At 33.2% G+C, this 14857-nt stretch overlaps 1 protein-coding gene across 1 annotated transcript in view; it reads left to right on the top strand.

Annotated features, from left to right (window-relative positions):
• Positions 1-14857, top strand: part of LOC129223217 (tight junction protein ZO-1-like) — a 619137-nt gene that overhangs the window by 50838 nt on the left and 553442 nt on the right. The window contains exon 3 of the mRNA XM_054857781.1: positions 5099-5213. Coding sequence (XP_054713756.1) covers positions 5099-5213 — 115 coding nt within the window. The remainder of the gene's footprint in view (positions 1-5098; positions 5214-14857) is intronic.

Below are 14857 nucleotides of genomic sequence, written 5' to 3' on the forward strand. Positions count from 1 at the left end.
AGAGCAACCAATTTTAAACTAATTTAAAATGAAATTCCAGATTGAAACGTTGTTTTAAGATTTGGACAGAAGCCAAAAAAATCTCTTTTAAAACAATTATTAGAATTTTACTTGCTCACGCAAATGCAAAATGGCAACAGGAAAGAAAAAAAAAAACCCGAATAACGTTATGTTAATTAACGTTTTAATTAATATCTCCGCTAATTAAAGTCGCACAATTACGGGATTGGTCCTACTGTTTTCTTTGGAAAATTTCGAATTGATCGGTATCTCGTTTGACTCCCGATTCGCAGCGGTTTTCGAGAAGATCGATCTTCAGACAGACAGACGGACGCGAACAGATTTTAATATTATACTAGCCTGCGTGCCCGGCGTTGCACGGGCTACTTAAAAAATGAAAGAGATGTCCAATTGATGTTTTTGTATTACTCTGACATCAGTTTCTAAAGCGCTAAGAAGTAAATAAATACGCGTAATGCAAGGTTTGTAAAACACCAGTAGAACATATTTTTGTCAAAATTCTCTTTAACGTTAATCATAGTTATCAATGATACAAGTTATGAGTATTTTCAATTAGCACAAAAGATGAAAATATATGCATTATCAACTATTATCTCTGGTCACTTTAAAATGAATTAAATCTGATAGACTATATCTGAAATATTTATGTACAATTACGATCATCTTTTTACATAAAATGACACACACATTTTGATTGATTATGTGAAACTAAAGCACCAAGACTAAATAAATACCAATAAGCATTAATTAAATACCAAGTCATCAGATTCCAAGATAGCTTTAGTTAAAATCCTTAAAAACAATTTTTTTGTTCAACTCTGTTTCACTTAAAGAAATCCAAGCAATCTTAATTTAACATGTTCTTTTAACGATACAAACTGTATTTCAAAAATAGAAACAGGAAAGAAAAAGAAAGTTATTGCAATTCGAAAACTCACCCATGTAACGGGAAAAAGTTCAACAAAATAAACATAATTAGTCGCACATCCTAAATGTATCAAAATATGAGGCCGGTGAATGATAAACTTACACTACAATCAATAAACATAGCTAAAGAAACAACTTTTATATGAGGAAAAGAGTTAAGAACGTTGAATGTAAAAAATAAAAAAAGAACAGACGATAAAATAAAGGCTATATCCGAATAGAGCAACCAATTTTAAACTAATTTGAAATGAAATTCTGGATGGAAACGTTGTTTTAAGATTTGGACAGCAGCCAAAAAAACTCTTTTAAAACAATTATTAGAATTTTATTTGCTCATACGCAAAATGGCAACAGGAAAGAAATAGAAATTCCTGAATAACGTTATGCTAATTAACGTTTTAATTAATATCTCCGCTAATTAAAGTCGTACAATTACGAGATTGGTTCTATTGTTTTCTTTGGAAAATTTCGAATTGATCGGTATCTCGTTCGACTCTCGATTCGTAGCGGTTCTCGAGGAGATCGATCTTCAGACAGACAGACAGACAGACAGACGGACGCGAACAGATTTTAATATTATAGTGGATGGATTGTTGCGGATAGTTGAGATGAAGCACTGAATAATAATTTGAATGGAGGAAAGCCTTCGAAACATAAGGATTTTATTTTGAAATCTAAGAGTCATAATTAATAGTTTTTAATTGATATCTCCGCTAATTATTATTGGAGGATTATGTTAAATAGCCAAACAGGAAGACGGGAAGATTACGAATCCATCGATACCTGGTTCGATGGTCAGTTCACTGTAGTTCGGGAGAAGAAGCTTGGGCATACATAGATACGCTCAGTTTTTAATTATATAAGAGATATTTGGTGACTATAATGTTTGGGTAATATCACCCAGAATGTTTTGAAATTGAAATCTTAACAATGAGGCCATCTTTAATGGTGAAAAAACTGCGGGGTAGTCCCCCCCGCTTGAATCGACGCCACTGCCTTGAACCATGACGAAAAAATGCACTTTTATTCATTGAAAAATTTTGTGGTTTACAGAGCCTGTGTTCGATTATCTGTTCCTATTCACTGTCAGGGGCGTCCGGATGTGAAATCACTGTGACCTTACAAAAATTTACTTGTCTAGCAAATTTTGTCTGACGATTCGGCACTAGTTTGAGACAACATTGCAAAATTGCAGTTTTCAAAAAAAAAAAAAAAAAAAAGCTGTGCTTATATTTTATTCTTTAGCGAAATTCGTAGTTTCATTTGGCAAATTGAAAACTGTCCTCCTCTCAAAAATTTTAGTGTGGAAATTCGAACATTAACTAGCACGAATAATCGTGTGTTTCGTGTATTGTATCAAGAAAAAGGACCTTTAAAATTTGTGTATTAGTTTAACAGTGTATGTCCAATGTATTTGAAAGTAAACTGTTTTCTTATTTGGTTTTATTTAGACACACGGCAGTGTGTCAGCCAAGTTCGGAAATTTGGCGACTCATCTGCCAGTGTGTATCTTACACGAACCATTTCAAGCTACTTTTGACTCCTTCATTTCTCAAAAACTATTAAATCTACGTGCTTGAAATTTTGTATGTCTAATAGGGCTGCCTAGCAGATCTATAATCCTAAATTTCATGAATATACCTCTTATAGTTATAGAATTATTACTATCTGAAAAGTGTCATTTTTTACACTCACTCACTCACTCACTCATCAAAATGTTTACAAACTTCCAAGTGTCTCACATACTTAAAATTTGGCATAAAGGTAGATTTTCATGCATATGTAAAGGGAAAAATCTAAAAGTCAAAAAACTACATTAAAATAGCAAAAAACTACACTATTTTTTATGAGCATCACGGCGCGATTGCAAAATATTTCGTCAAATAAATCAAAACAAATGGGCTCGTCAAACGTTGCCAAAACAAGGTTGTTGAAGTTTTAAATTAACAATTTAATTTCTAACCAAAACGGGGCTTGAAACAATACTTTAAGTTCCGCTAAAATGAAAAATGATCCATCAAATAACTAAAATTGCAAATCTAGAGCTAAGCCTTTAAAATCGAAAATAACCGACTTTAAAAGTTTTATAAAAACTTTAGATCTCAATTAAATGCAAAATTTTACAGGAGGAGCAAAAATGGCAGCAATAATTTCAACAATTGAGAAATATTTTCTCAAATTCCGCATATTTTACGATCTACGTTATGATAATCCCCTCGAACTATAAACTCCAGACAGATTTTGAGATGAGTCGAAGCAATTTTCCTAATTGTTGAAAAATTTGAGGAAGCCAAAGACCAAGAGCTAATGTACGTTGGCCTTGCTGATAATGGGAAAACAGATGATTATTGCGCAAAATTAGCTATCGCGCCAAATCCCCTGTTATCAAAATATCTTCATAACTTCTAATAAAAAGAAACCGCAAACCAGTGCACCGTAACAGCAGGGAAAAAAAAGGAAATCATACATTTGTAATATACGCTTTTGCATTTATAACTGTATAAATTAGAACATAACCTTTGATTTAGCATTTCAAAAAGTAATGATATCCCAACAAAACAGAAATGTGAAAAAAGAAGCCAAGTTCGGTTGAAATGAGGTGCGGGGGACACGGTGTCACCGACAAAAAAAGTTCAGATCTAAACAGTTACCAAGTTCCATAGCAGTTCCTCATAGAAATTGGATTTTCGCATGTTCTCCAATTCATTTAGAAAACAATTTTTTATTTTCTTTGACATTGGATTTAAAACTTGGCAAGTTTGAAAAAAAAAAAATAAAAAAAAAATAGTGCCGTAATTTTAAAATCCATTATCAAAGCAAGTAAAAAATTGTTTTCTAAATGAATTGAAGAACATGGGAAAATCCAACTTCTATGAGGAACTGCTATGGAACTTGGTAACTGTTTAGATCTGAACTTTTTTTGTCGGTGACACCGTGTTTCCCGCACCTCATTTCAACCGAACTTGGCTTCTTTTTCACATTTCTGTTCTGTTGGAATCAGAATATTCTGAATAGTTTTTGCAATTTATAAGTTGCAGAAATGCGCCTGTTAAATCACTATAGGTAGAACTGTAATGAGGAAGATCGATTCTGAATTAAATATATTTTTTTAATACTTTTGAATAGTTCTGTAACAAAATATAATTATTTTCAATTTTACTTTATGCATGAAGTACAGTTCTTAGCGTTAATCAAAGAGAAAACAAATATTTCATCGCCAAGAAGATTCGTTTAAAGTCATCCACAAAATTTGGGCTGCAAATTTTTATAAAGAATATCAAAAAATAAAAGGGCTAAACTGTTCATATTGAGTTTTAAAAAGATAATAGATGGCAGCACTAAAGCTTCGTATGTGAAAAATAGTTGTAGACAAGTTGAAGGGATCTTCTTCCTATTTTGCACACCAGTATTTGGTATAAAGGGAAAAAAAGCCAAATTAATTTCGTAGATTTATTTTTAATGACTTGCTTTGTCATTTTGCGCACCATAACACTTCGATGGGACGAATAATGGAATCAAATGTAGAATCTAAAAGATATGATGAAATATACTCGTCTACACAACTCGCAATCATCTAGTAATAAAATAACTTCAAGCATAAAATTAGAATATTTGAATTAGGTAAAAAAATCATTTTGTACAAAAAGTTGAAAAAAAAAAAAAAAAATGAACATTGGAACTAAGCGCAGCAGTCCAAAAGTAATGGAGAAGTTGGGTCTTCTTAATGACCGTCTGATATGTTTGTTTTCCTTCTTGGGGGCGCAACTTCGACTGTTTATCTCTACGTATTTTAACTGTTAACACACATACCGTTAATTGTTGCCACAAATGGAAGATCTGTAGCCTGACATCTTCCATCAGGATGACCCCCTTCCTTTATACGCATAGTCTGTTAAGAACACTTCGGACAACACATTTGAAATGTGACATTTCTAGGTTGCTTGTTTGCTAGAAGAGGGGTACCCATTTTCTGATCTAAAATCTCCGGGCATACCCCATCAGAGTTTTATTCTAAAAAACTTTGTCAGTGAGCCCTCTTTTCTCAAATCATTTTGGAAGGATTGGGTAGTTCCCCAAACAACCTTCAGTCTTTTTTTCAAACTCATGAATGTTTTATAATTGTCCTTGACATTTTTTGTTTTCGTTCTAGGGAGTTGAACCACTCTGCGGAGAACGGAGACTGCGATGCTGGTGGACTCTCTCCATCGAAATGGGGGGAGAAGAGCTGCTTTTCGGAGGCCTTCACGGATCCTGTTGAAGAAGTGGTGAGTTGGTAGTTTTATCATTCGGAAATCATCAATTCATCGTGTTGCAAATTCACAGCAGATCAATTCATCGTTCTCATGGTCGCAGTGAGCGAAGAAGTTGGGGGTAAATTTCCCCCAGAATCATGTTTAAAACTTTAATTGCCAATACTAGTATGCTAAAATATATACAGTGCGCCTACTACAGTATAACTGCTACTACTGCTACCCTTTCCCCCGGTAGCAGAACGGCTACCGCTGTATTTAGAAAAGTAGTGTTTAGGTATAGTAAAGTGGCTATGCGCTATTGAATAAAACCATCTACTACGCCACCCTGTGGAAAACTGCGGAGCTAGTTTTCCTATCGAGAAAACGGCATGAGATAGGGGAAAAAAGTTGCATACAAAGTTGAAGAGCGTCATTGCTTTAATACGAAAAGACACCTTGGGGACATCGATGCGAAGAATAGAACGGTTAAAACACACAATTGTTTTTTTCATGATTTCCTACACTGTGACGTAAAACTATTCGAGAAAGGAAAAAACAACAAGTTAAAATAATTTTCCTTCATTTGACATGGCGGCATCGTGCTTTGCCAGAAAGATAAAAATATTTCTTCTTCCTTTCAAGTTTTGTGTTTTGTGACGTCACTGGAGCGTAAATCAGGGACTTTTTTTGTTAAATCGTGAAAAACAAATGCACGTTTTTACCGTTCTCTTCGTTGCATTGATGTCCACAAGATACCTTTCCGTGCTGAATCTAGGATGCTCTACAACTTTGTAAATCACTTTTCCCCCTATCTCGTTGCGTTTTCGAGATAGGAGCTCTAACTCCGTAGTTTTCCACCAGGTTGCGCCATAGATGGTCTTATTGTTATTCAGTAGATCATGGCTACTTTACTGTTAATGAGTAGTGATACATAATTGTTTGAGTTGGTCAACTTGACAGTCTGTATCAAGTACCTTAAACAAACGCACACACATATCGAAAAGTCGATAGGGTTTGAAGTGACGTTAAAAGTGAAGATTTTTAACCAGATGAAATTGCTAAGTGACACTTTTGGGGAGAACTGGGCTTTCTGGCTCAATTTGAATGTTAACACCTTTGAAGGAGCAGACATTTTTCGTCGGTTAAACATTTTAAAGGGCATTTTTTGAGAAGTGGCGACTTTGGGTCGGATGAGAATGCTGAGTGACTTTTGAGGAGACGGGATGACTGGTGTTCGAATGGTGAGCATGTAGAGTGACTCGTTTGATGAAGCGTGGATTTTCGGTTGAATATACAATTAGTTCATATTTTTTGAGGAAGAGAGGATTTTGAGCGGATGAATATGTTGAGTGATTTTTGAAAAAGTGGGGATTTTCGGCCGAATATTGAGCAATATTTTTGAGGAATTGGTGATTTTAAGCCGAATAAACGCGTTGAATTTTTGCATTCTGGAAAAAAATCGGAACTTTGGCCAGATCAACGTATGAAGTGGCAATTTTAAGAAGTGAGGAGTTTTAGACCGGAAACTGAATTTTTTCTCCTGCCTTTGGCTCTTCAAATCGAACTTTTCATTGACAATATATGTTCTCTTTGAATTGAACAACTTATTTTCATTATCATCAAAGCGTCGTTACCCCTCTCCCCCTAGAAAAAAATAAAGATTTGGGCACTTTAATGGGGTTTTGAAAAAAAGAAAAAGAGCTAGACAAAAAACTTTAAAACGGATTTTCTCAGTTTAAGTTATTCATACAACATGCTTGTTTTCTCAAGTTACGTGTATTGTGGTGTTCCTGTAAAAAGAGTATCTTTGTCCTAACAGTAATTTCGGAAGTCGTTTTAACTCCTTGTTATAAAAAATATTAAAAATTCGTTGTTGTAGTTGTCCTTGTAACGTTTCATAACTTCATACTTGCAAGTTTGAAGTAATCACCAAACTTGAGCCATTATTGAAAATTTGATTACTGAGCTACGCATTTAAACGGTCTTCTATCATACAGCAGAATCCAAGATATACTCTTGTCCCATCCGATAAACCACGAACTGTCTAACAGAAGCATCGTTTGCACCAATGAGCAGCAACCGAAGGGTTGACAATTCGCTGGGTCGACAGGCGACGGGATTACGTGTCGCATCCATTGAGCTGTATAGTAACCCTGGAGAGCGGATGGGGTCGAATCGGATTGGGGTAGAGTGTAACCTTCGAATCTCGCCAATGTTCCCCTCGTTAGGCTTAGGAGATGGTCTTAGCATTGGAGTCTACAAGAAAGCTCGCAAGCTTTAAAAAATATTTAAAAATAACCCATTTGCTTTTTGTTATCAAATGACCGGTTTTTAACCACATCACGTTGTCGGTCTGCTGAATATGTACATCATTAAACTAAACAATTCTTTACTTTTATTTAGTAAAAGAATAAAAATTTGGCTCCTTTTCGGCAACCATTATTGCCAAGACTCGGGGTGACGTGAGATGACGTAGAAGGAGAGGGAGGGAACTTCCATCGCTCGGAGCGCTTGGAGATATGTTTTTCTTTTCCTTCGTTTTTTGTTTGTTTCGCTTAATAAGAGTAAGAATTAACAGATAATTTGTTAATTCAAATTTTAATTGTATAATTAAAAATTTTAGTATTTTTCATTGAGAATGTAGGATTATTTAACACAGTAACACAGTACTTTTTAAACAAATGCGGATTTATTTCAATTTATTAACCATTTACCTTCTGTAAAAACAGTTACACGAGTCGTAATTTTTGCGAAAATGAACGTATCGGTGACTTTGCGAGATAAAAAATTTAGTGAATTGTATGTGAATAGAACAGAAAGTTTAAATATTTCGCGTGGCTTAAATTTTCGCGATAATGATGAGCTAGCGAAAATTAAAGTAAAACGAAAACAAGGGTTTTCACATTCACAATATTGTTTTTGTTGTTTATCTCTTTTCTGCAGGGAAGTTTTAGGTTTTCTTTCTCAAATATTCAGCAGATATTTTGTAAGTATTGAGTTGTCTTCATAATATTTATTAAAAAAAAAATTTTTTTCAAAAACATTTAAAAAAAAAAAAAAACCTCTTAATTTGACTTTTAGCTATAACTAAGAGGTACATACTAATTTTTTAATCACAGATTTTTTTTTTTTGATCGTTAGAAAAGAATTTATTGAAGAAAAGAACATATCAATTTTCCTTTTACACAATTCCCAGTTTTTTTTTACAGATTTGTGACGTATCGCATCATATTTTCATCTTTTTGAGAACTATTTCTTTTGCAATGTAAAGAAATAGTTGGAAAAAAAGATATGTCTAAATTCCCAACTTTATTATTAATTATTTTAAATCGTTTATTCATTCATTCTTCGTGGATAGAAAAAAGTACAAATTATGTATTAATATCCTCTTGGTTTAATCATTATGAAAATGTTTCTAAGTAATACCGTGTATTTTTATACAATTATGGTGAAATTATATAAGGTTAAACAGTTTATAGGTATGAAATTTCAAAAAAAAAAAAAAAAGATTTTGCGACCACATTGGAAGAAATTAATATTGACTTTCTTTTTGAACACTCCGTAATGTGAACACCCCCGATATTCTGAACACATTTTGATGGCGAGTCCATATAGTAAGATATCCTGCTGTTGCTTTTGCGGCGACAATGTTTCATCCAATCCTCCTTTATGGTGCAACCCCTCCCCCCCCAATCAGAATATTTTTGTTCCATTCCATAAGTGTCCAGGTTAGAAATAATTTACTGTACAATATTTCTGCTCTTTAAAGAAGATTTATTGGCTTAAGGGCTTTTTGAAAACATTATTAAAAAACCCATGATATTGTTTATTTTATTTTTTAATTGTATGGGGGGGGGGTTTACCTTTCGGTGCCCCTCCCAAAAATTATTTCTGTGTCCGCCCTTGCACGTATGGGGGATTTTTGTTTGTGAAATATTTTTTTATATTTCTAAAATAGGTTTGTGACTGAATTGAAACTCATTATTTCAATCAAGTTCATGTTCTTGTATGCTATGTATAATAGTACAATTACTTCCAATTGTTCCTAAAAATGAAGATGAAAGAAAGAATAAAATTTCAACTCAATACATTTGTAAAAAAAAATATGTATTTCAGTTCCTGTTCGTACTGTAAATAAAACAAGTGTAATAAATCAACGAATTCAAAAATCGAAATATAAAATTCATGAAACCATTTCTTGTATACACAAAACAATACAAATGATAATAATGAAATGATACAAGTTTTCTATAGTAAGTCAAATATACACTTCTTGTTGACTTTGATTGCATGAGCAAAATATGTAGAAAGATAAATTTTTGAATTTTTAAAAACTGCGGAAAATGAAACAAAGATATGATTTTAAAGCAAAGAAATGTATTTTGTAGGGCAGAAAATAATGTTTGAGTAGTAAAATTTCCGCATTGGAGTAACAAAAAATTATTTTGGAGTGAGAAATGCTAAATTTAGGAGTGAAGGAAAGAAAAAAAAAAAGCAGCTATATATTTGCCCCGCAAAAAGGGGGGAAAAAAAGAACATGAGACGTAGAAAGTATAAAAGAGAATTAGGCAAAGTGAGACAGGAAGAAGAGTGAGACAGCAAAAATTTCTTTTATGTTTAGGCTAATTCCAGCCTGGTAAAAGTTTTGAAAGATCAATTCGACATTCTGTGAACAGTAGCGTAACTATGGAGTCTAGCTCCCCTGGCGAACTAAAGAAATTACGCCCCCCCCCCCAAACCCCAGTCGCCCACATTGCAACTCATTGTGTCCTCAAAAAAAAAAAAAAAGTTTTTTTTTTTCTTATTTTCTTTTTTAGAATTGTTTTCAACGATGCTCAATGTTCCAATTCAGTAGATGTTATGTATGTGTGTAAATATATATGAACCCCCTCTAGCTCTTTTTGTTGAGAATTTTTTTGCAATTTTTTAAAGCATTTTTCAATTTATATGATTAAAAAAAAAAAAAACTCTTAAAAAAATTTTTGTTTAATCAGCCGACATGCCGCCCCTCCTTCTGCTGCGCCCCTGGCGATAGCCACTCCTGCCAACCCCTAGTTACGCTACTGTCTGTGAACAATATTTAAACAAAAGGTTGCTTTCAAACCTGATGCAAAGTGATGTGTGCCTTGTTCACATGTTTGTAAGAGCAATTAACAGCGCAACAGCAAGGCATGATGTAAATTCAAGAGTCGGTGTGTGTATTATACGGACATTAAAGTACAAGTTATGCATACATACTTTTTTTTTCCTTACTGTAAACTTAAGAAAAAATTACTAGCGACATACAAAAAATAACAGCAATAAAAGGATCTGAAGGAGACTGATTCTGAATGAAACTAAGCATGAGTTTAACGTCAATAGAGAATGAATGGATCGTTGGAATAGACTGGATATGGATATGTTGTGAGAAAGTGGACGCTTTGAATCAATCGTGAGAAAGTGTTTTTCTGCAATGATCAATGCTTGTTTTTCTTCTGCTTTTTATCGAAAGGATCACTTTGCTGAGGGTGTGTGTTCTTCGAATGAAACCCCCCTCCCCCGCTTGAAGATAGTAGTACAAAGAAGACAACACTTAAAAGGTCCTCTTTTCCCCTAAAACCGTAATAAAACTGTCCTCTTCCTCCTTGCGTTGACGAATTGTTTTCCGCCCATTTCCGTGGGAAAAGTAGGAAAATGGTTAAAATTAAAGGCACATTTTTGAGCCTATATCCCCATCCTTTATTTTATTATATAAAGTTGAAGGAATAAGTTAATGAAAATGTGTACGCAAACGTAAAATGAAAAATACAAAATGAAATAAAAAATGCACTTTTGTAGCTGTATGAACTAAGAAGTAAAAAATAAATATCAGTAGCGAGATCCTCAATAAGGAACCTTCCTGTATTATAATTAATGTATTGTTATATTTTTGGAGTAATGCAACGCCCTCATAGTTTATCAAATTTTGCTGTAGTACCCCCCATGAGTGAGTACGGAATGGGGGAAGGGGGTACTCCCCAATGGGGGGAGGGATAAAGAGGGGTCCTTGCCACAAATGTTCATGCTTTTGAACGTTTTACCTCTCCTGCACCTCAGATGAATGTTCTCTTCCCCTCCAAATAAAATAATGAATATTTAATTGCCTAAATACTGGAAACTAATTATGGGGGATGCGACTTCGAAAAAGTTTTAAGTGAGGGGAGGGGGACAGTGGTCATATTTAGATTCAGGGGCTCATTTTTTCCACAAAAAAATAGTTACTGCAAATCAGCAAGTTGTGGCAATCGTAAAATAATTATGAAAACGGAACAAAACATAAAAAGAATTCGCTTAGAATTAGAAAATACGTGATAAAAGAAATGTATTTGAAATTCAGAGTGATGTTTCAGAATTAATATTTCAGAATCATTCCCCCATTGTATACATTAGTGAAGGGATGACAATGAGGGACTTTCTGCAATTTGGTTTCAATAGCCAGGACCCAGGCGTAATAAATTTCTGACTTTAAGCACACAAATAATCTTAAACAAGGAAGTAACGATGATTATTCACTTTTCATGCATTGTTTTATTATACTTTTCTTATGAAAACAGCGTGGGGGAATGACAAATGTTAAAAAAACGTTACCTGATTTGGTGAACTCGGATCTCTACTTTTTTCAGCTGTTAACTATACTAAAGGTGAATTCCAAGAAAAAGGAAACATGACACTTGAGTTTTAAAAATTAATAATCTGCCACTTGCCATATACCATTATCTTCAGCAATAATTGAAATTCTTGAATCTTAACCTGTTTTCCCCAAATAGTTTGATGACTTTCAGAAAATCAAGTGCAAAATCAATTTTTCTGTTTAGGTTTTTACGCAGCAAAAAATCTCTGCTTTGTTACATACTGTAATGTAAATAAACTTATTATCAGCATATAATATTTAGGGTAACTTTTATCCTTTGAAGTCTAGTTAAACTTTTTGGTAAGTTTATTCAAATTTCTTTATTTCAACCATGATATAGGTCCATAACTTAAGTGACAATTTGATGTCCTCCCTTTACCGAAATACTACATCTCAATTAGTTCACGAAGAGCCTATGGGATATAGAAGCTAATGTTTTTTTATGCAAAGAAGAATTTTGACCCTTGTCAAGGAGGCATAGTTAAAATTTTAATAAATATTTAATTTATATGGTTTTTAATGGTAACGGAAGGACAAAAAAATACGGTAACGGAAGGGCATTTATCTATAAGCTGATGCAGGGTAATGTTTATGAATGTTAGTAGAAAACAAACTATTTTTTAAAGTAAAACCTATATAAGTGATATTTGTGCAAACATTATAAGTGCTTTTATTTAGATAAACTTTTATTAAAATTTTTTAATGTTTCGTGATTTTATTTCTTCTATTGCATGAAATGAAAATCATGAAAACTACAGTTAAAAATTCCTAAGCATGTGATAATCATTTTGGTATGACATGTTTGTAATATGACGAGCCAATTCCAGCAGAAACATTTGCTTGCAAACTTGAAATTTATATTTTAACGATACAATATTGAAATTGCTTTCAGATTTGTTGCCACAAGTCACAAGAAAGGACTGTTGACAGCATTGATTTAACTGTTAAACGTACTATGAAGGGATCAGTAAATTCAAAGATCAACTTTCAAAAAGATGGAGAAATATCCATTCTCATCACAAAATACGCACTATTTGAACCCTGTAACGAGTTATGTTATTGAATATAGTAAGTACTTCAAGAAATCGAAGGAGATTTCACTTCAAAGTCAACAGATTGAGGATAGTTTAAATAATGTTAAAAATGAAGATCAGATCCTGATTACCGCAGGGGCACGTGGGGCACAGACCCCCCCTCTTTGTTTTCAGGGGGCCCAAAATCCTCCTAATTTATCAAAGTAATTAAAAATAAATGATAATTTCACTCAGAATCTAGAGCACAATGATATCATTGACATTTTTGCAAATGCCAAGACAAGGAAAAAAAACTTCTTATTTGTTAATAAAATATCCCCTTAAAAATTTGATATCTTTTGCAAATCCTAAAACCCACTCCCAGTTTATTCTGTATTTACTATTAAAATTTATATCATAGATAATTTTTATGTTTACGGTTTACGGTTAAGGGCAAATTTTAATTACATCTTATATAATTATAACGTATTATCTCTTCTACTTTTTAAATGTACCTTTATACTATATTGTGATATGAGGTACCTCCAAATTTAGCACAACTGTGTTAATACGCAAGTATCGAAATATTTTATTGCTTCTTTAATAGCATAAGGGGGAATATATTGGGGGGGGGGCACAGAATTAATTTTGTGTGCCAGTGTCTTCAAATATTTTGGGCCCCTCCGCGGGGGAAGGGGGGGGGGGCTGAAACAGAAATGTTCCCCATGTCCAATATTAGAATGATCGGGCTCTGATGAAGATACAGCTGAATCAAAAACACCAAATCATAAAAGAATATGCCAAATGATTCATTAACGTTTGGACAAGTTTTGCTAGCTGGATGGAAAGGAAAGAAATTAACAAAGAGAAATATTTTGGACAGGTACTTCATATAGAAGATAAAGTAATACAAATAGCTTGTTTGAGAATGCATAATAGTATGGGAATGTTCCTTGTGTTTCCTGAGAAAGAATATAAATGTTCTATGTATTCTGATAAAATTATTGAGTATTTAAAGAATTCAGAATTGTGACAGATGGTTCAGGCTTAGGCATTAGATATCAGTGTTTCAGACTGCTGTATCAGCTGAATAAATGTTTTTAAGTTGAAATTGACCAAGTTTAATTGCTTTGGACTCCGTGTTCTTCCATTACTGTTCTTCCGTTTCCCTTAACAAACGCATAGTTTATATTCTTAAAATAATTATTTTTTAAAACTAGCTTTGAGAAATTGAATGATTGAACACTCCCGTATGTTCTCTAATTTTTATAGAATTTTCCATTTTATAATTTTGCTGAACTTTTGGGGAGAACATGATAGAGTGAAAATCATGTCGCAAAAATGTCCTCCTGTTGCCGTTTTTTAAATTTGATTTAAGAAAAAAAAAGCAACAAACGAAAAATTCTTGGCTTTGGCTTTTTAAGCAACTTAGTATGATGTATATAAATGTCTACGCATCAGTTTTTGAAAAAAATATGTAGTTTGATAAGCTCACAGACAGAAATACATCGATTTTTTCCCCAAAAACCGTTCTTCCGTTACCGCTTGAATTCACCACCTCAACATTTTATTATTTTAATGCTATTCTGAGGGCTAATTTACTATTGTGATGGATTGAAGCAGCTCGCTGGAGACGCAAGCTTATTATAGTAAGCAAAAAATATTTGTGTGAAATTATTTTTACTTTTATTATCTTGTTAAACTGTAGCCTGAAAAGCATTTAAACTTCTAAAAATATGTGTAAATCATAAAATATTCGTAAACATAACGAGGGCATTTCTGTGAGAATGACCCAAAAATAGGATGTTTATGCGCTCATTGTCAAGGTTATTTAATTACATTACATTTTAAATAACTTTGCTGTTTAGATTAGACCAATTCTAAAATTTAAAACGATCTGGCAACTAGTATTTTTTGACCCCTGAATATATGTATTGTTGACACTAGTGGATTAAATTAACTTTTTTTTTTTTAATAGTTATTTACAGCTTGCTGGAATTCATGGTTTTATATTT

Source organism: Uloborus diversus, chromosome 5 (genome assembly GCF_026930045.1).
Source record: "Uloborus diversus isolate 005 chromosome 5, Udiv.v.3.1, whole genome shotgun sequence".
NCBI lineage: Eukaryota > Metazoa > Arthropoda > Arachnida > Araneae > Uloboridae > Uloborus > Uloborus diversus.